Here is a 26691-nt window from a genome sequence, read left to right as displayed (position 1 = left end):
AGTGCTCCAGCTTAAAACTATACCACAGTGAGATGCAAATACACATCAGCCTCAAAGACAAGATACCTGATTCGTTAAGGTTATGCTTCACCCTATCAATAATGCAAGGCACTTTGCAGATGAGAATCTCTGCAACCAACAGGAACGTTTGCTAAGAGCTCTGCAGCAGCTTGCTTTTCTGGGTCTTGGTCAGAAATGGTCCTGATCTCTATCGGGAGTGATACTCATTTCACTGTCCTACCATCGGTAGTTTTAATGAGGGAGGGAGCTCCAGTTCTGTCAGCTCTCATGGTGTGCTCTAGTGAACACATTACTGTCAATAAAGACATATCAGGAAAATGGAAGGAGGCAGCTGAGAAGTGAGAGAAAGGTTATCTAGTAGTAAAGGCGTAAGAATGAAATTTGGAATAAGTAGACTCAATTTTACATCTGTCAGAAATTTCTTCTGACATCCTAAATAAAACATTTAAGACCTTATCCCAGCTGGCAGGCAGGGCCCCACCACCACTTCTTTTTGACTACAATGGATTTTGGTACACGAATCTCAACTGACGATGCCTCTACTCCACACATCTGAAATGTGGCAAGTAATACAGCTCATTTGTTAACTTTAAGTATTCAGAAAGGATGCATAAAGACAGACTGTTGTTTGCCTAGCAAAACCAGCTCACATAGCTTGGTATTTATCCCATCACCCTGCCTCAGCTTATCATATTTTCCAGGAAAATCCTCTTGCTATTTTCTTTTCTCCAAAGAATAGTCATAGAAACAGAGAACAGCTATGGTTGGGAGGGACTCCAAGGATCATCATATTTACTGAATTCTGAAAGCGTGATAAGTTTTGAAAAATAATTGGATCTAATTAGTCTCAACTGTAATGCTATTTTGTCAGTGAATTTGTTCCACAGTTACTTTTAACATTACACAACCTACCATCTTTTTACTCTCCGTAAAATCTTTTCACTGCAAGATGATCTGAAAAAAAAAAAAAAAAAAAGGTATGACCTAAGCATTTTGCATTGCATCCCTACAAGTCAAGGCAAGCAAACATGCAAAAAAAATTATTTTTTCTATGACATCTCTCCTTATTGCTCATATTTCTGTCACTTACATGGATTCTGGGCAATGTGCCAGTACATTTGTTTTATGCAGCTCTCCCACAGCCTTCCATTCATGCCTTTGGTGGTGGAGGTGGTGGAGTCTCCTTCTCTGGAGACGTTCAAGACCCACCTGGACGCCTACCTGTGCAACCTGGGCTGGGGAGCTGCTTTGGCAGGGGGGTTGGACTCGATGACCTCTAGAGGTCCCTTCCAGCCCCTACAATTCTGTGATTTTGTGAAACATCTCCAAGGTTTTGTCTGTTCTACTGGAAATAAATGTAATCCATTTTTAACTCTAGCACCATAATAGTGCTTCGTAGAGTGCAACATTTCTTACAGAAGTGCTGAAAAGGTCCATTTAGGCAGAAAGTACACTCAAAAAGTGGAAACATCTACAAAACTAATTCTTTTCAGAAGTGTTTGACCTTCTATTAGTCCAACATGGGGTCTCTGATTGGAACACTATGCTAAAAATCATGGAAGTTCATGAACCAAGGCAGGAGTGTGTAATAAAATTAACAGATCGATATCTTTCATGGCACAGAGTCACTATTCAATCAAAAAACAGCAAACAAAAAAAAAAAGAAAAAAAGAAAGAGGAGAAGACACTTTTCTGATTTATTTCATAGTGAAAACAAAGTTAATTTAAGGAGGAGTTGAGGAAAGATGCAGCTGGAGAGCGGAGTTACCAGCCTCAGGAAATTCAGGGAAATGTAATTGAGAACGAATTATCTCTTTAATTACTTTTGACCAAATCAATAAAAGCTGTGGAATAAAAAGCACAATGACTGCCACCTGGTAGAGGACAAAGAACACAAGAAATTGAAGATTACCACAAAACTGAAATACAGATATGTTAATAACAATCTGAGCACTTCTCCCTTACAAGGAAAAAAGAGAGGGTTAGGGATATTAGTTCAATAAATAAGAAGTGCGTGCAAAAATTAAAGACAGTTTCTGGCCAATGTTCTCTGTTCTCAGCTGTGAGGATTGCTAACAATTCATGATGTCAGTTGAATTTCAATTATTCCAGTTACCACTCCAGGGTTAGGAAAAGTAAAAACACCGTTTCCTTCTGAACTTTCATGCTTGCCCCCATGCTTTCTTTTACTTCCTAAACACCAGTGTAGGAATTAGCTGTTATTTAATTTTGCCAAGGCACAGCACTTATTCCTGTAAGTATGTTAATGAAACAGCCAAATCCTACCTCTCCTTTGGCTTCAGTCTAAAAAGACGAGCAGTTATAATCACACTCAGAGGTTGCAAATACAAAGCTAAGCATGGCTGGCTCTGCACATGATGGATGGGGCATTCTTCTGGCTGGGCAGAGATGGGGCTACAGGGGCTCCCCTGGCATCCAGTAGCTGTGAAGGCTCCAAAGCCTATCTGTAATACCTGCATGGTCCCCATGACTACAACAGTTCAGCAGTTTACCACCTGTAAGATATTAATCCTCACAACATTCTTGTCAGCATGTGGTATTATACTCTGTATTTATGAAGGATGAAGGTACAACAAGACAAGTGACTCACGCCTCCAATTTTTGGGCTTTCTGTGTACGTCATTTGTGACCATGGACATCTCTGCAGCCAAAAGCTCACATCTTAACTTGATCTGGAAGTCACAGTGCTGCATGCTGACTGAACCTTACACCATTTCTCTGTCTGGATATTCTCCATTCTCCTCGAGCAGCTTTCAAATTAGCATTCCACCATTCATCGTCTGGATGCTGAACACCAAAGTTAAATGCATTTCTTGTATACTGCACTTTGCCCTCTTCCCTTTTCTCCGTGCTATCTGCAACTTCTCAGGGACTGAAAGACCTTCAGTTTCAAACAGCACATCTAGGCTCTGTAGCAGGGCCACTCTAGTTCAGCACGAGATGAAATTCTGTTGTTTAGCAGAACCTAAATTTAACAGCACCAAGGAAGTAGGATCAAGGCAGTCTCTAGATAAGCACAACTTTTTGTAGGTCATTTCTCTACTCCTTTCTTGTAGGTGCTTGCAGTCAGGAGTCACTTCAACTGGCAATGGCATAGGACTGCAAAATGCTAAACCAGCATGAGAGACTGAGACAAAGCAAACTACCATATGATGACCTCTACACCATCTTGTGTTAAATGAGTAGCTTAAAAGAGTTTGTTTCACAGATGTACAATTGGAACGAATAAAAACAGAGGCCTTAAAATAATAACAATAATAATAATAATAATAATAATAATAATAATAATAATAATAATAATAATAATAATAATAATAATAATAATAATAATAATAATAAAGTTAAAGGCAGCTTGGAAAGAATGAGATAGTTCAGTAATTTTTAAACTGGAAAATGTCATTCTGAGACATTCTATTTCTTCTTCCTCTCCTGCTCAACTTGCACCCTAAAATCATGGTTAGACCAAGTCCTTCATGCAGAGGATAATACACCATTCCACTTTGCTGGTGTAGATCACATGCAGTCACTTGCTCACTGGTCAGAAGAGGTAGGATAGCGCCGAATGATAAATTCAGCAAATGAAATGCATGAAGATGTGGGCCTTTTCTTCTCAAAAGCCCCATTATAACATTTTTTAAAAGAGATGCAGATTCTTAGCCTCATCAAGAAAGACAATATCCTAATGCACAAATGACTGCTAGAGATTCTCTCCTCTAAGACACAGACAGGTTAATCAGAGCCTCTAAGCAGACCAACAAATACAAATCGTGTTTGATGTTACTCTACATGCAGAGAGATATGATTTCAGAATATAACCTTCCATATGGAGTAGCTAGACAATGAGAATGATATAGTACAAATGTTATGGAGCTCATCCATCACTTTTATTTTGAAAGACAAAACATATTTTGAAAAAAAAAACAACCAACCACAAAACTTCTCTATTTATTTTGCACATGGTCTAATCTTTTGGATATTCCAAATCATATTTTGAAAAACTCAGATGATTGAGTTTGTATAATGAGAAGTTTAATGACCTGTAAAATGAACAGAGTGCATCTGCCAGCCCTAAAAAAGTCATCTTCTCACCACATGCACAACGTGATATGGGACTGACAGTTCCAGTCTTATTTTCTCAAACAGCCACTCCTGTTTCTTCCCTAAAACAAATAAGCATTTTTAGATGCAAGCTGGAGACTAAGATTATTAAAACGCTGATATGTTTTCTCAATATTTTTTCCAATATCACTTCAAGTGGAGTAAATCAAGAAGCACGCTATGGTTGCTATATCCATGGACATTCTACGTGGATAAACTGAAAACTACAAACAAAAATACAAACAAATTCTGAACTACTGTTTAAATTTCCCAAAGCATATTTTTGTCAAAGGGTCCGTTTTCTTGCTGGAATAAAGAACCTGACTGAATTATTGTTTGGCAGTAATACAGTCCATAATGCAATAGGGAATGAGCTTGTTGGCCAGCACCAAAGTCATGCATGACAAACATGAGACAGATGAACTACATCAAGAAGAGAATTTTATTGGTTAATTTTTATGCAGGATCAGACAGAGGACCCTTTGGTTCCAACAAAAAGCCCAAAATACCCTCGACAACCTATGTTAAGGTCCCAGTGAACAGTCCTTCCAACCCAAACCATTATATGATTCTATGTGGTAACACACTTAACAGATATCCCCTCTTTTTATCATCTATGTGAAATTTATACTAAAACTTAAGCACGCATACACACCTCATCAGATAAAGTTGACTAGCAGCTTTTCATTGAACTGACTAGGTTATCTGGAAATAAAGTCCTGTGCTCTCACATCTGTGACTTAAGAGAAGAAGGAGAAATTAATATTTAGGAACTATTCTACAGTTCTGGTAAAATAAAATTCAGCCTAAATTGATGCAAATAAGGGAATAAGCCGCAGCTAAACCACAAAAACTTGACTTTCCAGAGGACAGCTATTTTCAGAAGCATTTTGCAGTGGCCATGCCAGCTGCACACACAGACTGCATTACATCTGTGGCCCATTCTCCTCAAGCATTGTCTTTGTTTTGATTTCCTATTTCGTATTCCATTAGTTTCGAGGCTGTATGTCATGCTGTCATCAAATCACTGTTCTCTAAGTGATAGCATCTTCTAGCTGACCTCAGAGCAAAAAAGTGCAAAGATTTTAGTTCATACAATTTGCCAGTACAACCAAGAGATGCTGGAATATCTTGCTCTCGAACCTGTATCCTACGTAGCTAACTCATTCTGACTTACCTATCACTGCCACACACCTATTCAGACCTCAAACATCTCATGGAGGTAACACAAGTTAACACTGCTTTCATGAGAGCAGTTGACAATGAAAATCCTGAAGCAGAAGAAAAAAAAAATACACAGCATTTTACCAGAAGTAGTTTGTTTAAAAAAGAAGGACTGAAAAGCTTCTGATGAGCAAAATGAAACAGAAAGGTGATTGTTTGGAAAAGGATTCCCCCACCCACACCCCCAATCTGTTTTTTAATCCGTTTTCACTAAAAGATGAAGCAAGATTCCTGACAGCAAGAGTGCTTTCTGGATGCCAGACGGTGGAGTTGAATGAATTCAGTGCTCCCAAGCTCTTATAAAACCAATCAAACAAAACAAACAAACAAACAAAAAATCCCATCAAAACAAACAAATGAAAAAATGCAGAAAAAAATAAAAATCAAGCTGAGGTTTGATGGATCCAGATAAGGATCATTAAGATCCAGCCAGGGGTTTAGTTTCTCATTTTTCATGGATTAACAGCATCGTTCATAGTTCAGGCTGCTGCACAGCAACACGAGCTCTATATAAGGCAACAAGAAGCACCCCTAAACAGTTCCAAAAAACACAGCAGTGCCTTTGATGGGAGCTTCAAGTGCGTTTACATTATGGCAATCCACCTATCAGCTCCACCAGCAAACAAGGACAGCATTTGTCAAGGCTGAGCTCGTGGGTGATGTGCCTGAGAGCCCCCCAGCCACAATACAGCTGTCTGCATGGAAAGCTCAGCTCCCTGAACTGTAACGAGCAATTTGTCTCATAGCTTTGATTCGCTGTCAGTTGTGCTGACAGTGACTCTGAGAATTAATTCCTTACATTTCAAGGTAACTTAATAGGAAAAAAAAATTAGACCAGGACGCGGTGGATACCTGTAGGTAACCCATCACCTGTTGGTGGTGTTAACAGGAAGAAAATAAAGGTGTTTTTGTGGCATGACATTTCCAGAATGCCCAACTAAGTAACCCTAAGATATAATATACCAACAAGGAAAAGCAGCATAAAGGACAGGGTGTTTTAACCGCCCACTTCAAGCTAATCCAGTGCCAACTGAACGTATTTAAGCAACTTCCTTAATGGGAAAGGCTTTCTCTGAGCAGCTGAAAAGATCCTTTATTGGAGCAATCTGGTTAAGAAGTTCAGAACTCCAGGGAGATCAAGTTTTGAAGCCACTGCAAGGTATAGAACTAGAATATGTTTATTTTATTACATTAAAAGATATTCTGACAACTTAACACTTCATGCAGTGCACTTATTAAGTATTTCTAGCTTTGGCATAACCAATTTACACTAAACAGAAGATAGCAACTTCAAAAGAAAAAGCATTGAGAAAGGGAATATGCTCTCCTTAAATTCAACTGTACTGTTATGCTGCTGTTCTGCTGCAGATAGGTCACAACTCATCTATTTGTCAGCAAATGGACACTTGGCTGTGGCTTAGCATCATTGTACCCGAGCACTGCATCTGATGGCAGCCACAGTATCATTTGACAGCAAGGCAACGAACCTGCAAACATTATTACACCTCCCAGAGAGGTACTGACCCCAAAAGCCACCAACGAGCAGGCTTCCAGACCTCTGCTCCTCCCTGCTCCCCTCTGTTCAGGCATCTCTCTGGCTGTTGGTTATGAGACTGATGAGGAACAATGCTGCTGGGCTCTCGTGTGATTTTTAGTGAGGAATGCTTTGTGAGTAGGCCCCCCAAGATGATATCCACTACTTGCAGCCTCGGCAGCCTCTCTGACATACACAGTGCAGCCAGCTGGGAGAACTCAGATCAAGGTGACCAGTGGTACCTGGCAGCTGGGATCAGACAACACTGCAAATGCACAGGGTGCCAGCCTAGTTATGGGGAACTCAAGAACCAGGCACGTGAGTTACTCTAACACCGTGGAGCATGACAAGTTTATCTTCCTCTCATCAGCTCTCCAGCAAAAGTGATGTTACTTTCCTTCATATTTGGGCCACAGTTGTTTAATGAATAAATAGAGTTATCTCACAAATAATTCCCCAAACAACATGGCAAACAATTAGCCATGAGGATCACTTATTATCTAATTAAGTTGTAAGTATTCCTCTACCTGAACAGCAAGCTGATAGATTCAAGGGATACAAGCAATTAAAAAGTGACTTTCTGTGGGACATGTGCATATGTGCACACGTAGAGGGTGGGAGAAGTACACAGAAAGGGGAAAATAAACTGAGACTGAGTAGAGTTCATAGACAAAGGGTTCCTGAAACACTGAGAGAGAAATGCAGACACATCACAGGACCGAGTGATGCCATCCTGGAACTCTGTCCTAAGCAGGACCATCAGTACAGGAGTCAAATAATGCTACAAATGAAGAACAGGGGTCATAAATATTGCAGTATATACTTTCAAGATGAAGCACGGCAAACCGAGGACTGCTCTAGTGCATGAGGAACCATATGATTTTATCCTCTCCAAAGTTCCACAGGCGTGAGTTCAAGGCCAGAGACACAACAGGGCACACTCACAGGAGGAGCCAGAGGTTTCTTTGGGCTCCCTAATTGACCACAACCTCACTTTAATTGTGCAACAGAAAACCAACCAAACAAGAAAACCACCACGTACTACAATTCATATGTTTATAATAAAGAAATTGTTATTTGGAGCCTGATGTAATACAGCTAAAATGAGTTAAAAGTCAAAACTACCCTTAAAAGGTAAGCCTAAACACTGCATCCATTACAAAAATTAAATTTGTCACGACCACTTTATGAAGCACCTTTTGGCCCTTAAATCCAATTGTGTAGGTGGGCCTGAAGTCAAACTGCCATCTAATAGTGTTTTACTTGAGAACTTCTGAATCTGTTTTTCTTATCTAGATTAGGAGAGAGGACACACAGACCTTTCAGCAGAAAGTCACTCATTAATTACACCAAAATCTCCATCTTAATACAGGGGGGAGGGGGAACAGCCCCAGGCTATAATCTCCCCCAGACAATACCACAGTCATGTTTTCAACCAAAGTCACTCTATTTTCCAAAGAAGACAATCCAGAGTAGCATTATAGCTGCTACCTCCATTCCCTGTACGCTGCTTTTGAGCTCTTAATGTAAAGTGTGACAGTTATACAGCTACCCAATTAACTTGACTATTGTCCCCTAAAAATACTCTCTATCTTAGCTCTCTTTTTGTGCAAATAGCATAACGTTAATTTAATGGAAAGGTCACATTATACTACAAAGAATGTAGAGACATTCCATTATGTCCTTCCCCCATTGCTGCTGAGCATTCAACACTTCTTCCATAGACATTTCATGAATAATGAGAAGCAACTCCAGCCACAGAAAATGCTGCTTTTCATTACTTGCAGTTTAAGGTACATCATTCTACAGTCTCAAGGAAAGTGAAATATTACCGATCCGATTTTACACAAAAAGGTTTTCAAGCTTTAAAGACAATGCTTTTCCCCTCACAACTGGGCACCTGTATTCACTTCACCTGCACATGGAAACACTCCAATTTAACAACCAGCTTCAACATTTCTGAGCTGAAATAAATAAATTCACCCCAAATTGTTACTCTCTGCATGAAAAAGATAATCCCTCTTCAGCTCTTCCACTTCCATGCAGTGTAGGGTGGAAGTTAGCAAGCTGTCCTATCTAAACTGCAACCTGCTTCAACTGTTGTTTGCTAGTGGAAGTTCACCTTCCCTTCTACTAGCTACAGTATTCTTCACTGCTTTCTATACCCTAAATTCTCATAGTACTGCTATGTTGTACACTGTTGTACTGTAGTGCTATGCTGTACAGGGAGTAGTCTACTGGCAAAGGTTAACTGCTATGATGTCTATTCTGCAAAGCATCATTTGAAGAAGGGGAATATATATAACATATATAATATTGTGCTTGTTTCTAGGAAGGATGGACAACCCAGCTTCGCTACAAACCTAATACTATGTTTTCTACTTCAGTTCAGATTTTATTTACTTTTATTTTTCTTTACAGGGGAATACAAAAATCTCCACAGTGTTGAAGTACCCTTTCCCCTAATTAAATCTCCTGCTTCTTACTTGTGATAGCATGCACAGAACAGTTTGTAAATGCCACATAGAGAAGAGGTTGGCTTTTGCCATCTAAAACATTTCCTTTTCTCAGTATACATCCATTCAGTTCTGGCATAACTCCACTGAACAGGAGTGTCTGGTAAGATCAGCATTAGCATTCCTTTGTGCTATTAAATATTGAGGAACAGAAATCAGAAACAGCCATGAATTACTGTGTTACAGCATCCACTGCAAGCTCTAAACAGAACAAGTTATATCTGTAAACAGTGACAACAATTCATTTCTTATATATCACTCCTAATCAAATCTCTAAACATTTTTGGAAGCAACTTTTTCCCCATTCTCTCCTGGAGTAACCATTTCACAAAGCATTTCCAGCAAGCAAAAGTCACTCTACTAGCCCCTCTGCAGGGGAGCAACCAATTCTTCAAATACAATGAATATTCTATTCCCTTTGTTGCATACCTTACAGACTATTTGTGTTCACTACGTAGGAGAAGCAGACACTGAGCCTTCCAGAAATCTAATGCTTTGAATATTCACTGGAAAGAGTCACCTTTTTAATGCACTTCTCTCCTGCCCCAGGCATGCTGTTGCAGATCAATTCCCAAACCTAGGTGAGCAATGCAATTTGCTATAATGACGATTCAACTGTAATCACAGCAATGTAATGCACTGTGACTGTTCTAGCAGCCTGACATTTGGCAAGTTTACTAAAACCTTAATAACAATGCATTATTACATTTGATATGCTTCCCTTAATTCATTATCGAAGCAGGCTTCAGGAACAGACACTGAACTTTTGAAATTGATTAGACTGTTTTGAATTGAACAGCATGGAGGCTGAGTGGTTAGCTGCTATTTAGCAATCATAAAGCTCTTATTTTTATAGGGCATGACATTTTCATGTAGTTAGGCTTAGGTTAGGAGTATCACCTAATATATCTGGAAGTAAAGCAATTGCTCTTAACCAAATAAGAAAAACCCAATATTAAAGACCAACAACAACAAAACTGACAAGCAACCCGTTAATTCTGTGAGCCTGTGTCCTGATCTCTGGACCCATTTGCATCACCATTTTGGTGATGAAAGATAAAGCAAGAGCTCAGGATCAGAAATTCTTCACGTTTACTATTTTTTTATACGCTATTACTGAGGACCATTCACTTTGTAAGACACCTCCAAACATCCAAGAGAGGTAATGGTTGTCACTCTCACAAGGCTGAGAAGAAAAACATTTCAACAAAACTACTGACAGGAGTGCTTAAATATTATTACCAGTAATAAAGCTGACTACTTCAGCATTTAGGTGCTTGGGTGTAACTTCGTGTTTGTTATCTTCACTCTCATTTTATTCATCTGCAACATTTAAGGACAAAAAAAAAAAAAGAAACCTGGATCACTTAGAAAGCTTGAAACATGAATCTCAGTGCTACAATCTCTTCTGTACCCTTCCTGATTCTTGCTCAATCCCTTCATCCTGTCCAAAACACCAGCCCTTACGCAAACACTGTAACTCCAGAGCTGACAATCATGACACGTTAAGCCTGGTAAAGTACTACAAGCAGAAGGATTAAACAGTAAAAACTTAAATCAAATATGAATTAATCCTTGCAAACAGAATGCATCTCCAAAGCTTCAATTTGATGCTGCAGATGTGCTGTTTTTAATTGTTAGAGATACTCAAGCATCTATCAACACAGACTTTAAGACCACCTCTGGTAAAACGTGGCCCTTTCTCACTCCTTGCAAGCCAGTGAGCTACCACACTATCACAAGTGATATTTAAAGCTGACCATCTCAGACAATGCCTTGGCACTGCTGGAAGAACGGGCTGAGCAGCATCCAACCCAGAGATAACTCAGCCTTATGAGTTATCTACTTCATATTGCAAATACAACAGACAGCGTTGGTATTTTGTGGCTTTTCACTTTTACAGCCAGCTGAATAGTTGGTAGAAATGTTGCCTGTGGTTATTCCGTTCAAGTTCTATATTGTCTGAATAGGAAGTTTCAAGCTGTTTCTGGAGTTTTTTTTTCCTAAAGCTAATTTAAGTCTATCATAATAGAGCTTTTTTGTTATCTGTTCCTTAATAAAATAAAGACTGCGGCCTACCATTTCTTAGAGGCAGGGCTGAGAGCTGGGTCAACCAAACAACCCTATATGGGATATGCAGTTTGGAAGTCACTATGAACATCACCACAAACACATGATCTGGTCTGACCAGTTTCTCATTCCGGCAATACCAGTAAGGCACCACCACTGATGTCTTCCTGCTCATCCCAGAGCAATGAGGAATTACAGCTAACCTTGACATGAGAGAGCAGACAGGGAAAAGGCTCTTTGCATTCTGCCTTGCAACACATGTTTTCAGTCTTCTGGGAAGCAAGGTATTAGATTGGATACCCTGACAGATCTTTAACTGCAGCAATAACAAATAACATCAGTGTAATTTATCTTGAAAGAAATTGCTCCATTTTCTTCTCCAGTTTCCAGCTTAAAACCTTTCATTGCTGATGTTGCTGTCAATCTTGTCTAGTGATCTATTTACCTAAAGCACAGAATTACAGTACAGGATTTTATGACAAGTACAGAGCAGGCTGTGGCAGTAATAATTTTGTGAACTTAGATTGTTTTTAGGACTCTGTCAGAAAGGCCACCTTTCTTCCATGTAAAAAGTCAACAAGCCACTTCAGAGGCTTTACAAATGAATTTGTCATAGCAATTAAGGAAAAGAAGCTATATAAACATTGATAAAAGACACCAATCACCATGCACTGTCACATGAAGGAATAAGAAAAAGACCTTTAACACATTGCTCCGAATGCTTGGAAAGATCAAAAATACTGTCTGGAATGCAACGTTCTTTGACTTGCCATGAATCAGTGCCACCTGCAATGCATGCCTGACCTTTGAGAAAGGGAGAAAAAAAATCTCAGACTAAACAAAGCAACTTCCAATTATTTGTACTGGAAGCTCAAAGGTTGATAAAATGGCTTGGGTTGGAAGGGACCACAAGGATCACCAAGTTCCGACCCCCTGCCACAAGCAGAACCACCAAAGTCCAGAGCTGGTACCAGACAAAGTTGCCCAGGGCCTCATCCAACCTGGTCCTGAACACCTCCATGGATAAGAGTATCCACAGCCTCTCTGGGCAACCTGCTGCAGCATCTCACCACTCTCTCTATGAAGAACTTCCCCAGTATCCGATCTAAACCTTCCCACCTTGAGCTTAATTCCCCCTTGTCCTATCGCTATCTACCCGAGTAAAAAGTTGATTCCCCTCCTGTTTATGATCCTTTTTTAAATACTGGAAGGCTGCAATGAGGTCCCCCTCTCTGATGATGTCCATGGCCCTCCCTGCACCCTCTCCAACAGCTCCACATCTTTCCTTTACTGGGGGCCCCAGACCTGGACACAGTACTCCAGATGGACCCTCACGAGGGCAGAGAAGAGAGGGACAATCATCTCCCTGAGCCTGCTGGTGACTCCTCTTCTGATGGAGCCCAGGATATCATTGACCTTCTGAGCTCCAAGAGCACATTGCTGGCTCATGTTCAGTTTTTCATCCACCAGGACCCCCTGGTCCTTCTCTGCAGGGCTTGGCTCTTTCATGCTATATGGGTACAGACTCCTACTGACACGACACAGAACCAGGAAGACCCATAGGGAGCCAGTCCCACCCGTAGCAAGTAAAGAACTTAGAAACTATTGGGAATCAGCTTGGTGCAGCTCTGGTCAAAATGTATGGCCCATTCAACTTCTAAGGGTACTCCTGGTAAAGGCAGAGAGCTGGCAGCCCATGGTAGAAAGCCTTTACATATGCAACATATCCAAACAGACTGGGACGTCACTCAGGACAAAAGTGAACATAACTGACAAACCTAAAAACTAAGCAGGCCATTCAGCGATGCCTGGATAACATCGAACTGGATGGGTGAAAGCAGACTCCCTTGTTTGTTTGTCTGGGGGACACTTGCTAAGGTTCCCCTCTCCAGTTCTCCTACTGGTTTGGAAACGGGTTCCTTTCATCTCAGAAGGTTGCAGTGGAAGGAAATTATCACTGCACTGAGCCAGCTTTCCTAACTGTTTTTATTGCAAGACAGATGCCCCTTTCACTGTGTGATCACAGGACAGCAGTTTCTGATGCAGCAGTCAGAACATTCAAATATCAGCTCTAAGGCTTCAGCTACCAGATTTACTTAATAAAGACACAAAAAGCATCAGTGGACCTATATAGCTTTTCTAAACACATTTGTTGCTATCAAGTAGCTATAAAAAGGATCCTAAACATGCAATTACCACATATAATATCCTCTGCCCATATCATTTTGTGTAACCATCCCAGCACACTCATTATGAAAATGTTTTTAGCCGTTAAGGACTTTTTCTTTAATCATATCAGTTTACAAAGTGACATTTGCCAGCAGATATTAGCATACTCAAGTCCCTTGAATTCCCAGGGCTTTTATTATCTCCTTGTTGTTTACAAATTTTACTGTTATTCGACACTGCAAATATCAGTCCTACTGAAGAAAATGCTAACTCAGAAGGCAGAGATGAGTACAAATGCATTAATCAAATGCAAGACATTTCTTAGCACTCTCAGACACCTGGAATTAGATGCATGTGGTATTGATTATCTTCTCAAGGTATTCAGAATACTGCGCAGACTGCTAAGGGGGAGGATAGGATTTGGAACAAATAACACATACGAAGCCAAAATACAGGTCATAAAGTGCTTTTAAATCAGGATGTAGGGATGAGCTTTTGTTTTAAAAAGCTTAAATTGGTTTCTGCAGAGCGCACTGGCAACTTACATAATGAAACCGGGAGGGTGAACAGCTCAAAAGTCTGAGCCTTCCTTAACTTGTGGGGGTGGAGCAAAGCAGAGGGCTGCTCAGATTACCAGGCAAAAGTTTTGTTTTTCCAATGCAGTAACCATTACTTCTTAGGAGAGGAAAAATAAAAACAGCAATGGTGAGCCCTGAAAATCTAGTATCTAGTACTTTCAGCCACAGTCTCCATGAAGAGGAATGATGTGATTATATCCCCTCTGATAGCTTCAGCTTCGTGCAGTGCATCTTAATACTAAGCCACAACCATCCATGTAGTGACCTACCTGCAGTTTATTTTCTGTAGCAAGCATATGCTTTTAACATGTTAACATTGCCAAAACCTGAAGTAGCAGAGTTCAAAACCGGCTTCAGAGCAACCCTGGAGGACCAAATCCTGACTTTTTTCCCCCAACAGCATCATTCTCAGGCTTGTCAGAACATATCCACAGTTGAAAGTCTCTAACTTCTGATTTAGTGTTAAAGAGGAAGCAGCTGGTGATGCACGCTGACAAATTCACTCAAACAAATCTCTGGATGAAGGCAGCCAGCAAGATGCTCTTTTAGGCAACACGTGAAAGAAAACAAATGGCACCCACTGTCTATTTGGACAATAATCTAAACCGATTGAAACCTATAAACTTTGAATGCACCACTCAATCAGAGCAGAAAATTCAGGAGTGGGAGGGCTGAGTCTTTCCTGCTCATCCTGGCTACTGAGCACTCTGCTGCAGCTGCCAGAGAGCATCCACCCACACCTACTACCACCACTGCCCACCCCTGCTTTTTAACCCTTCATCCTCATGCTCTCAGAATGCTTCCTGTCCTCCCATTGTCCAGACCCATCTGGTACCTTTTCCCAAGCGTTCTCCCTTAATTACACTCATTACCCCATGGTTTCCTTCTCATTCATAACGTTCTGTTGCCCCAGCCCCATTCCTACTGCTCTCAGTTACAAAAGCCAGTTCCCAAACCACAACACGGGTCAAAGCATTCGCACTAACACTCTGTACCAGCAGCAGGGCAGACTGTAGCTCTCCACAAAAAGGCAGGAACACTGTTTTAAGCAGAAACAATCACTCTCTTCCCTGCAAGAGGGGACTTCAAAGAGATGCCTTTGTTTCTGATATCGAGAGAAGCAGAAAGCCAGATCTACCTGTGCAAGCTGTCCCGACGAGCGCAGGGTGAGCACCTTCAGGTCGGTGCAGAGCTCACCCAGCACTTGGTAGGGCTTTCCTAGGGGGGTGAAGAGTCCCTGCGTGTGCTGCCTTTTCCTCCTGCAGCACAGCTCCCAGAACACTTGCTCTCGTGGAGGCCCGCTGCTCCTGTAAAAATCCCAGCTCCTGGCCAGCACCTTCCCTTCTCTCTCAGCCGGAGCAGGCAGATCTTGCATGAAGTCACTCGGGTTCAGCACTTTGGTGGCTGCTGGCATCACGGTTCTGCTGTCCTCGGGTGTCTCTGGCAGCACAGCAGCCCCGGGCTGTGTGTTGGCTGCCTCAGGTGCCTCAGCTCCGCTGACATCGGGTACACCTGAAGCCAGCATTGCTCCAGCACAGGGGCTGCGCTGCTTGAGCTCATTATGTTATCACACACTTTACTTTCCCAGCCATAACAACAAGCCCCTGCTGCACAAACCTCGAAGCAAACCTCCTTTTCAACTTCCTACACCCAGCAGCAGCAGTTCATGACTAACCCCAGCTCTCCTTCCGTGGCAACAAACACTTCTCTGCCCGGGAACCTAAAACCCACCCTGTCTCCCTGGGAACAGCAGTACACAGAGACCGAGCACCTCCCTTCAAGGGCTGCTCCAAGCACAAACCTCCTTTACCCCCACATGCTGTGTCAGCACGGCCTGCCCTGCCCTCATCCCCTCCCTGGCACAGGTGAGATCTTGGCACAGCTGCCCAGGGACTGGTGGGGTCAGCATCCCCAGAGATGTTCCACAGTGGTGGGGATGTGGCACTGAGGGATGTGGCCAGAGGGCACAGTGAGGGTGGGCTTGGAACCCAAGCAGCATTACCCCCTCCCTTAACCCCCATGCCGCTTTGATGCTCGTTTGAATCTCAAAATTAGAGAGCAGTAGTGGGAGTGAGAGGTCTCCAGAGGCGCATTGGTGATACACAGTCATGAGAAGTGCATTAGATCCATTAAGCACCATTACCAGTGTCTGGAGCTAATCACTGTGACAGTGAAGCTCATTTGTTCCTCCTGTACTGGAGCAGCATCCCTTCCTGGTGCCAGCCAGCAGTACTCTCTGGCCATGTCCTGTATACCTTTTGCTCCTGGGGCCTTTGGCATTAAGTTCCTTGAGAAGCATGGGGAGATCCTCCCAAAATTCCCTTGCAGAGCCCCAGGGTGCCCCCTTTGGAGTAGGGTGTTTGGGTCAGGAAGAGAAACATTCCCAAGCCAACACAGCGGTGGCCCCATTGCTAATGAGGCACAGAAGTCACTTAGCTCTGGCTGCATGTGTTGGAGTGATGGGAAGCAACAAGGTCCTAGAGCCACAGTGCAAATGAAACAGAAAGAAAGAAACAAAGTGGGTGACATCCAGCTCCTCACCTGCTCCCTACCCTTAGTACAAGCACTGAGCTGACCCCACACGGAATGGGAGTGGCCCTAAGTCCAGCATGGGGCTTTGCATGTCCTTTTGCTCAGTGCCTCGCTTCACCTTCACAGTGGAGATGTTTTAGCTTTATTTATTCCATTGTTTCAGTCGCAATTTATTGTTTTCACGAGCTCTTCTGCAGGCTGAGATTTGCTCTGCAGGTAGAGAAGGGGGATGCAGCAGAGAGAAATCATCAAAGCAAGGAAACAGACAGAGGGTCACAGGGTTGGAGGGGGGAGTGTCACAGAGGGTAACTACAGAGGGGTTGCAGGGGCTCATAGGGGCTGAGCTGCCCAGTGCCAGCTTGGGAATGGGGCAGGAGGGAGCTGAGCAATCTGGGAGCACAGACACCTTTGGCTATGGGGAGAAGAAGGGCCTCTGAGGGTGCCTGATGCATTCGGACCGCCCTGGAGCTGCTCTTGTGCTGTTTACCCAGCCCCTCACGCTGCCAGCCAAAATGAATCAATTCAGCTCCTCGTTTCCATTTTTGGAGAATAAACCCTCAGGGACACGCCGGGAGCTTGCTTCCTCCGAGCGGGGCCACGTCCCTGGCGCACGGGAGGCTCCTGGCTCTCCCTGCTCCCCACTCGGGCTCTGTGCTGCGGCAGGTATTAAGCCATCAAGTCTAATACATTACAGCGCCATAAAACAGCAGGGTAATTGCTGTGAGACCATAAAAATGTAATGTAATTGGCGGAGCGGCCATTGCGGAGTTTTGTTATGGCTCCGACGGTTCGACAGCGTTCTCATCCCCTGAGACAAACAGCCCTGGGGAGCAGCCACAATGCTGAAATGCCACCGCGTTTCCAAAGCTGCTGTGTCACCTGCTGAACCACACGGAGCAAGATTTGGTTTTAAAACGTCCCTCTCACCAGCGCTCAGGCAGTGCTTAAAAAAGCACCCCCTGCCCGGCGAAGGGGCCCAACGCACCCCCTGAGTACCAGGAGGTCTTTATTGCTGATTGCTGACGCCATTAGGAAATGATTGCACTTCTCACCATCCTTTGTAAGGGATTATGAAGGGATTCGCCAGAATGCGGAACCATGTAAAGCAGAGGGAATAAAGAAATAAAGCCTCTTTCCCCCAGCTGCAGAGCTGGAGAGAAAGCTGAGGGCGTAGCCCAGATGGGAGGTCACCAGCCACCAATGTCTGGGCACATTTGTTGAGTTTTCAGAGCTGAGCCACATGTCCTTTCTTTCACCCATGCACAAAACCCACCCAGCAGCTCCAAAGAGCAGAATGAGGGCACCCTCTCCCCCCAGGGCTGGAGTCCTACCCAGGTACCGGGGTGCAGCACATCCTCCCAGCAGCAGTGTAAGCAGGGCTGCCGTGCTCAGGGCCAGGATTTACAGCACACGCTGCGGCTGTTGTTGGTAACTGAGCCCTGGGTGAGCCCAAGCACAACATGTGAGCTGTATTTTTAACTCCAAGGTCCTACTGACATGGAAAACTGAGTGTCTGCTCCCCTTGGCATTGTTGCTTCGCTGTGCCCGGGCATTGGGTTGCAGGGATGGGCTGCAGCCAGGAACGGGTGGGGGGAGATGTGAGTGGGGATGGTGAGAGGACAAACACAGCTTCCCTGGCTCAGAGCGCTGTTTAGTGTCCTGAGACAGGAAAAGGGCACAGAGCCCATCTGGAGGAGGGCAAAGAGTGTCCAGAGCATCCCCAGCCCCCCTACCCTCACCTCCCAGCCAAGACCAGCAGAGGCTAAGAACATCGACTTGCCTTTATTCCTCAAGTCTGACAAGTAAAATCACAAGTTCTTTCTGGAAAAAAGAAAACGAAAACAAAAACGAAAACAAAACATGCAGACAGTTTACACTTCTCAGCAGGTCTGGTGGAGGTTTGTCTGTCTGGGACACGGCTGTGCCATTGGCCCCACTGCCAGCTGCGTGTCTGCGGGCTGGCAAGGGGCCGGCGTGGAGATGGAGTTCAAAACAAAACCAAAAACAGAGAATAAGAAGACACAGAACCACGGGATTCCACTTCAATTTAAGAAGAGAAAAGGGCACTTTTTCACTATTGTTACAAACTTCCCATCTGCTCACCGTACAGCATAAAAAGAACCGTAACGAAGACACCAGTTCTGCTGGGTCTGATGGATGCAAAGCCTCTACCAGAGTGTCAGACCACCATGGGGCAGCTGCTCCCAGGGGGCGGGAGAGGCCGTGCCCCGGGGCCACCCCGCTGGGGCCCGGGGAGCAGGGTTGGGGGGGACTGGGATCGGGGGAGCAGAGCAGGGGCACAGGGGCTCTCAGGCACAGGTGGCCTCTGGGCTCTCCACTGGGATCTCGCCACTGCAGGTGCCCTCACCATACTGCTGGTAGGGGGGGATTTGGGGCGCCTCGATGATCAGCAGCCCCTCCGGCGACAAGGAGGCGAAGACAGTGATGGGGTCCACCTCGTAAGGCAGCCTGGAGTGGGGACAGAGAGAGGTGTGGGGTTAGGAGATGGCACAGCCATGCAGCTCACAACCTTCCCGCTGAGACTGCCCTGCAGGAGCCCTGGCCAGGCTCACTGCTCCCACTCGTGTTACTACTGCAGTAGTAACGAATATATAGGGATATTTCAAGTGGCCCCTGGGCTGCCTGGCGCTCTGTTTAATCTCCATGGCAGATGTGTTTGATGGGACGTCACTGCTGCCGGTGCTCGCCCGGCTGCTGCGTCGTGCCCATGCCTTGCCCATAAAAGGAGCCTGGCTGCTGGTTCCCACCCGCTGCGCACGCGGTTTTGCTGGGAGGTTTTGGTGAAGCGAAGCTGCACAGCCACTGCTGCACCACTGTGGTTTGCCCTAGGTGCCAGGCTCACCTTCCCTCCTTGCTGTTTTTGTTGCCGGGGTGAGTCAGCGCGATAGCAATCAGACTGACATCACTCGGATGTGGGTGCACGTGTAGCCGCACACCGGGGACGGGTGTATTTTGGGGCTGGTGATGGGATCAAAATAGGAGCATGGTGTGTTGCACCCCTTCCTGCTTTCATATCTAGGCTGGAGGAGCCCACGGGGCAGGTTTTGGGATGGAAACAGCGGGGCTGTGGCCATCACACGTCATGAGGATGGGGCTGTGCTCATGGGAGGATGCCCCGGGGCAGGGTGATACCTACTGGATTTTCTTGGTGAAGTTCTTGGAGACGATGCCTCCTTCTACCTGCTGCTCCTCGTGTTTGCCTGCGGGAAGGACAAAGGCGAGTCACCACCACACCAGGCTCACGGCTTAACCCAACAAGTAATACAAACAAACCCCAGGAACAATTCCAAAGGAGATGTTTTCCCTTCCCTCTGTGGGTGTCTCCCACGTGGGGAAGAAGACACTAGCCAGTAGAGAACTGAAGCAAGCACCTGGCCTGTAAGGCTGCACTGGTTGGAGGAAGAGGAGGAGGAAGAAGAGCGGCCTTCCCCGCCTGACACCTTCACTTCCCATGGAGCCTGAGCCCTGCTTGCTGCCAAGAGCTAAGGCTTAAGAAGGAGCCATCAGACATGATCAAATCTTTGGATCTTATCCCCATCCCCTGCTGCGCTGTCAGGAGGGTCTCAAGCTCTGAGGCCTCCTGGATCCCCCCAGCCCACAGTGTCCCCCCAAATCTTCCCCTGGAACAAGTGCACTGGCCTGGCACGGCACAGCATGGCACTGGCAGCCCCAGGAGGTGCGGGGCTCTGGCCTGGGCAAAGCACTGCAGTTCTGGGAGGTGCTTCAGGCTGCCTCGCTCTCGGCCCCTTTAAAGGGAATCTCCCTCAGCTCTGTCCTTGCTGGCTATAATTAACCCAGCCAGGCTGGGGCCCCTCTGAGCAGCTCGCAGCGGAGTGCCAGCTGGAACACAAATCCCACAGATTCACCCCAAAGGAGGCTCGACCTTCCCAGTGTGCCACCACAACTCCTCAGCCCCATCCCATTCCCCGCGCCCCAGCCCTCACCTGACACCTCGACGTATCCATCCTTGGTTTTGACCGTCAGCTCCTCGGGCTTGAAGCTGTGCACGTTGACACACACCTTCCAGGGCTCACGGGACGCGGGCACGGGGCTGCGGCTCTCCGGGTACCCCCCAAAACGGGTGCTGTATCCGGGGGCCATGGCGGAGGCGCGGGCACGCAGCGTACCCGGCCAGGTGGGGGTGAGCCGGGGTCGAGCCCAGTCAGGCCAGTCTGCCGTCAGGTCCCCAGGGAAGGGCGAGAGGCCGAAATCATCGTCCAGGAGGCGTGAGGTCAAACCGGGCTCTCGGAATGGGTCGCGGAGGCTCCGCCGGCCGGGATAATGGCAGGAGAAGGGCAGCTGGCTGTCGGCCATGGCTCTGCGCTCCAGCGGCTGTGGGCTCCTCGTGGAGCCTCAAAGGCTGTGGAATACCCTGGGGAGCCTGACCCAGGGCAGGCGCATCCACGCACGGGGGATTGAATGGGAGCCCGGCACCGGGCAGAGCGCGATGGGAGGAAGAGATTCAGCGGAGCTGAGGCATCCGGCGCTTGGAAAGCAAAGTGCGGGGAGGACGGAGATTTGTGGGCTGCAAGAAAACGCTTCCTGCTTGGCTTCAGTCCCAGGGATCGGGCGGAGGAAAATAAAACTTCTTGTCCAGAGAGTGGGGGGGAGGAAAAAAAATAATAAAGCGAATATCCCAAGATTAAAAGCTTATCTCTCTCCTCTCACTCCCAAAATCACTGCGCTGTGTCCCCACCGCTCCCGGGTGAGAGCCGCAATAAATGCCTGAGCTCGGAGCCGAGAAACTTCTGCAACCTTCCACCGCCGGGCGAGCGCTATTTATACGCTCCGGGAGGGGGAGGCTGTGTTTTGCAATTCCTGCCCTGTCAGCCGAGTATTTTGGAGAGGATGAAACAGCCGTGGAGAATCCAGGCTGTGCAGCTGACCTCTTGCGCCGGCCTGAGGATCCCGGCAGGCGCGGGGTTTTCGGCACCTGCCTAAAAATAACCGGGGAGCTCAGGGTGGGCTGCTCACACCCCAATGTCACCCATTAAAAATACCCCCAGGTGGGGCCGGGCCCTGCACTGTACACCCAGAGATGAGTCACTGGGGAAAAGTGGTTGGGATCGTGGGCTGATGCCTGGGGCTGGGCCTGGAGCAACGCTCCAAAACCATTGGGGTGGGAGTGGGACCCCATGTAGCTCACTCTTTGCCCTCCTCCTCCTCCTCCCCCTCATCGCGTGCCTGGCTGTGCCGCAGCAGGGCGAGGCGTAATCACAGCCGCGCGGGGCTAATTAAAGGGCTGCAGGGGATGGGGTGTGGCAGGGTACCTGGCTCTGGTGGCAGTGGGGCTCCTGCGGAGGGGGTCCTGGCACACCGATGAGTGTCACCAATGATGCACCAGATGATGCGCTGCTTCCTCACTCCCTCCCGTCTCTACCTCGCTCTCCTTCTCTCCAGCAGCTGCAATCTTTCTAATGGACTTGCTGGAACAAATTGCAGCAGGAAGGCCATGATGCGCCGTGGGCCACGCTGTGATTTGGCTGCTGGTCACTCAGGGGGTGTTAATCACAGAGGGGCAAAAAGGCACTGCTGGGAAGGGAGCTGCCTTTGTCTGCATGGGGAGCAGCTGTTTTCCATGCTCATCCCTCAGCTCCTTCACTGGTGTGTGTGGAGGGACACAGCCAGGCACCGCAGGGTCTATCTGGGGAGTAGGGTACGCCTGGAGATGCAGGGAGGAGCAGAGAAGCAGCCAGCAGCAGAGGCTGAAGTGTCCTCCTCTATCCTTTGCACTGCCTGGGTGAGTGCTCCCACCAGCTGGAGTGACACCAGCTGTTCCAGGGGTGACACCAGCACATGATTTGGGGCAGCCCCGTGGCCACTTCCATCCCTGCCACATTTCTTCCCAAGATCTCCAGTCCCATGTTTCCCGAATAGCTCCAGGCTATCCTCCCTCCCAGGCCAGGAATCCATCTTGTCGCCATGCTTATCCCCATTAGTCACACGTCCCTCTCCAGGGATCCCAATTTAGCTCCTGTTGTCACTCCAAATCTCCCAGTCACCTCCCACAGCTGCCAGCACCACCACGTCAGCTCTGGGGAGCGCAGAGCCCTCCCATCTGCCAAGTGACCTGGGGACACTGCCCCATGTCTGTCTGTGCCGTGGTCAGACCCTTCCCAGGCCCACATCTCAGCTGCCATCAGGACTTGGTGACTGGTCCCCAGGCATGTCTCCATTCAAGGGGCATTATCTGGAGAGGCAGAGCACCCCCACTTCCCCCCAACTGGGGCGAGCTGAGGATGACCCAAATTGCACAGCAAAGGGCAGCGAAAGCCTGACCCAGCTGGCAGGAATCTGAGCTCACAACAGTTCAGCTTCAGCCCGTGCCCCAAGGACCCTGTCCCCAGCAGCTGATAGTGCAAGCACATGCCCTGCTGCGCCCAGCAGCTGAAACAACCCAAAATATCCCACCGCACCAAGCTGCATCCAAAAGGAACATGAGAAACCAGGCTGCGATGTGAACCAGATATCATCTGAACTTTTATTGGAACCCTTTTCTAAACAGGCTAACAACTCAAATACCCCAGGAAGACTAAAGAATACAGTATGCAATTCCATGGAGAGCCAAGGTAGTTTTACAATGAAGTCAAACGAACAGATGTGCCAGTGTGATTTGGTAAGGAATCGACCAACAGGCAAGAAAACAGGGACAGGTTCCCTGGCAGCTTTTCTCCTGCCTGGGCTTTTGTTCTAAATCTCTCCATTCCCTGGGTGGGGCGCAAGGTGCTGTTCTCTACAACAGCCCAAAATTTGGGCTGCTTTACCATAGAGCTGCTGATCCACAGCAGTGGATGTTCCAGTGCTTCAGAGACCCTCCTGGTCATGCACAGACATCCAAGTAGCAGTGAAAGTCACAGGAGTTGTTCATCTGCTAGCACACAGGTAACTCAACCCCACTGGACACTGAAGGCTTCAGTCTGGCATCTGAACATGCCCCTTTCTCAAATACCCCATGGACCCAACGGTGAGACCCGAACGGCTTTCCTAAGTAACGCTCAATAAATAGGAGAAATAAATATTAAATAAGAGGCTAAGTCCTCTCAGCCTCCTCGATCTATGTACAATGCATAGCAAAATAACATCGATTGGCTGCTGCAAATAGGTTTGGTACAACTTCCGTCGCCCATAACAACAAAAACATTGAGAAAAGTTACACCAACGTAAAGCAGAGCACAGCTGAGTGCTGCGACCCATGACAAAATTGAATGACACAACAGTGCATTGAAATATCCTTCCTCTGAGCTTTTCAGCAAAACTTCTGGGACTGGGCTGGGTTTGCTGGAGCCTGACCTGGTGTGTGAGGTGGGAGAGGAGGAACCCTGGGGGTCCAGGGAGCGAGGAGCATCCCAGTGGGACACTGCGTCCTGTGCTCTGTTGAGGAAAGGCAATCAGGGCGCTCAGGATAGAAACAGCATCGCAGGATGTTGGAAAGAGCCTTTGGGTGAGGAAAGAAAACCCTCTGAGAGGCAGCTGAGACAATCCCCCAAAGCCATTGGCTCTTGGTGAGGCCCTGGGCAGCCCCAGTGCCAATGAGCAGCGATTAGTGTGCACCCAAATGGCCGAGCTGCCCCAGGGTGGAAGCTGCTCCTTGCAAACAACAGCGACCTGAGACACTGGACATGGAGCAGAAACCCCATAAAAGCAACGAGTGAGCAAACACACAACAGAAGAAGCACTGGCAAAAGGCACAGAGACAGAAAAGCTCACAGGCTTCTTGCAAACAGACAGAAAACCCAATGACAGGAAGGGCGATGGTCTGCATTGTACTGAAAACCATTAATAAGTTAAAAAAAATAAAGAGATAAATACCACTGAGAAAACATACGCACATACAAACGCGCACACACACACATCCACACACAGATGCGGTCAGGTCCTGTCCCCGGGCTGGATTTGCAGGCACCTCCCGCGCTCTCACGGCCCAACCTCAGATTTTCCATGGGTGGATCACAGCACAAACAACGCAGGGAAGTCCTTCCTCCCGCCGGGATGCCGCGCTGAGCTGGGCCAGCACTGGGAGCCTCAGTGCAGTGGGGGGTTGGGAGGTGTGTGGGGGGGACGTGGGTACACCCAAACCAGCGCACAGAGCCCCGCTCCTCCCCTTCACCCTCCGAAATAAATAAATAAATAAATAAACAAACCCCGCTGACGCCGACCGCTCCCGTCCGTCCCCGACGTGGAGACTGAAAACGGGACGCGATGGGTACGAAATAAGCGCGTCGATAAATAAGCAAATAAATAAATGAAGAGGTTTTGCTCCGACGCTCGAGAACCTTCAGCTGCCCTCTGACTGTGCAGGCAGATGGGTGCTGGAGCTGCGTGCCACCTCCCATCCCGCAGCTGGCACGTGCTGCTGCCCATGGCACCGTGGTTGCTCTGTCCTACGAAGTGCTCAGCTCCTTGCAGTCATGCTGTTTGTGCTGCTTGCACGAGGCTCTCCTTTGCTTTCCCAGCTGTTGCCCATCTGGCTCGCTGCTGCCTTGCTGCAGGTGCTCGTGTGTATTTGGGGGCATGAAGCGACTGATAGATTGGGGATTTGGCATCCGGTGGCTGAGATCAGGACTTTCATGGAGCACTGCAGAGCAACTGAAGGCCAAACTGGGAGGGACTCTCTAAGGAAGAAGCATGAGGTTCTCAGCCCTTTACAAGAAGGGTGCTCCCCACCAGAGGAGCCAGGGGCTGCTGCAGGGCTGGGGCAGGGGGATGGCAGCAGCACCCGCTGCAGGAACACCTCATCTGTAATCCTCAACCACAGCCCGAGGGGTTTGCAGTGAGAAGGAGACAGGGGAAAAAGGGCCCCTGTTATCAAATTTCCCCTTGCCCCAGCCTCGTAGAAGTGTAACCTACTTCCTGCTGCGTTTTCCAACTGATAACATATTTTTATACTTGATAAGGCAATCATCCAGGTTGTGTTTGACCTTCCTCTGCTCACTGCTTTACCTGCTGCCAGTAGGAGAGGGGATCAGGAGTAACTCCCTGGCTGTGCCTTCACCTTTCCTTCTACCCCTCTCCCCCTCGGGCAGATGCTGGCTCCCCTTAGCCCTTTCCTGTGACACTTAAATGACACACCTCCTTGACTCATTAAGCCCGAACTTGTAAATGATCAGGCAGGATGGAAGGGGAGGGGAATGGAAAAAGGGAGGGAGGGAAGTCTTAGAGCTAAATTAGCGTCTCTAAGCACCCAGGTGTTGTAAGAGAAAGAAAATCCTCAGCACCGTGCTAGGAGAAGCCTTTGTTGCTCTGCAAAACACAGTAATTGCGCAGGCAGCTGGGCTGGCAAGCCTGGCAGGGAGACAAAACCGCAGGGCCGCCCAAGCAGGCAGGCTCTCCCGGCTCCTGGGAAAAAAAAACAGGCAATGGGGGGGGGGCAGGGGTGAGCCATGCAGCCCAGCTCCCACTGTGGCACTGATTCCCCACTCCTATGTGTGCTGTAGCACCAGCGTTCACGCTGCTGGAGGGGAATAAAACAGCCAGGTGAAAGGTGAATGTGTAACACCTTGTTAGGAAAGGGTGGGAGAAAAAGACAGAATAGCCTTTTTTCTCCCCAGAAATTAATGTCAGGAGGGATTTCTAGCCTTCTATTTATAGCAGAGTTGGGTGTATGGCAATAAATAAATACACTCAAGGCAGAGACCTGCTGCAGAGTGGGCAGAAACTCTGGAGGAGAGATCCAATATCACGGACCTGATATTTGCCTTGGGGAGGACAGGTCACGTCCACTCATCACCAAAGTTTCCCAGCAAATGCCTTCCTTAAATATGTCTCTTCCTCCGGAGGCAATTAATTCACTGGCTCCTGCTTTGATAAGAGAAGAGCAAAGGGACAAACTTCTTCCTTTGGAGCAGCTGGCAGCTGCTGGAGAGTGGCAGCAATGGGGAGATGGGGATATCGGGAGGATGGACCCTGT

At 47.1% G+C, this 26691-nt stretch overlaps 2 protein-coding genes across 2 annotated transcripts in view; both read right to left on the bottom strand.

Annotated features, from left to right (window-relative positions):
• CCDC60 (coiled-coil domain containing 60) overlaps positions 1 to 15645 on the bottom strand; it is a 42071-nt gene extending 26426 nt beyond the window's left edge. The window contains exon 1 of the mRNA XM_065738714.1: positions 15370 to 15645. Coding sequence (XP_065594786.1) covers positions 15370 to 15645 — 276 coding nt within the window. The remainder of the gene's footprint in view (positions 1 to 15369) is intronic.
• A 2881-nt stretch (positions 15646 to 18526) lies between these two features.
• Positions 18527 to 21541, bottom strand: HSPB8 (heat shock protein family B (small) member 8). Its single transcript, XM_065738825.1, has 3 exons — positions 20729 to 21541; positions 19921 to 19984; positions 18527 to 19232 (listed from the first exon to the last, which is right to left on the bottom strand). Exons 1-3 carry the CDS (start codon positions 21096 to 21098, stop codon positions 19073 to 19075), a joined length of 594 nt encoding a protein of 197 aa, XP_065594897.1. The 5' UTR covers positions 21099 to 21541; the 3' UTR covers positions 18527 to 19072.
• Between the last annotated feature and the right edge of the window lie 5150 nt (positions 21542 to 26691).

Source organism: Cyrtonyx montezumae, unplaced genomic scaffold, assembly GCF_038088225.1.
Source record: "Cyrtonyx montezumae isolate F1298 unplaced genomic scaffold, pur_monq_1.0 scaffold_23, whole genome shotgun sequence".
In the NCBI taxonomy this organism is placed as follows: domain Eukaryota; kingdom Metazoa; phylum Chordata; class Aves; order Galliformes; family Odontophoridae; genus Cyrtonyx; species Cyrtonyx montezumae.
The sequence above is the reverse complement of the archived record's forward strand: the minus strand, read 5'-3'. Positions and strand labels throughout refer to the sequence as shown.

Bases quoted from the DNA above. Each gene is read 5' to 3' on its own strand.
- HSPB8 (XM_065738825.1), bottom strand. From the start codon at position 21,098: ATGGCCGACAGCCAGCTGCCCTTCTCCTGCCATTATCCCGGCCGGCGG. The intron at 19,985-20,728 runs GTGAGGGCTGGG...TCCTTCCCGCAG, and splicing joins TGGATACGTCGAGGTGTCAG to GCAAACACGAGGAGCAGCAG. The intron at 19,233-19,920 runs GTAGGTATCACC...TCCCCACTCCAG, and splicing joins AACTTCACCAAGAAAATCCA to GCTGCCTTACGAGGTGGACC.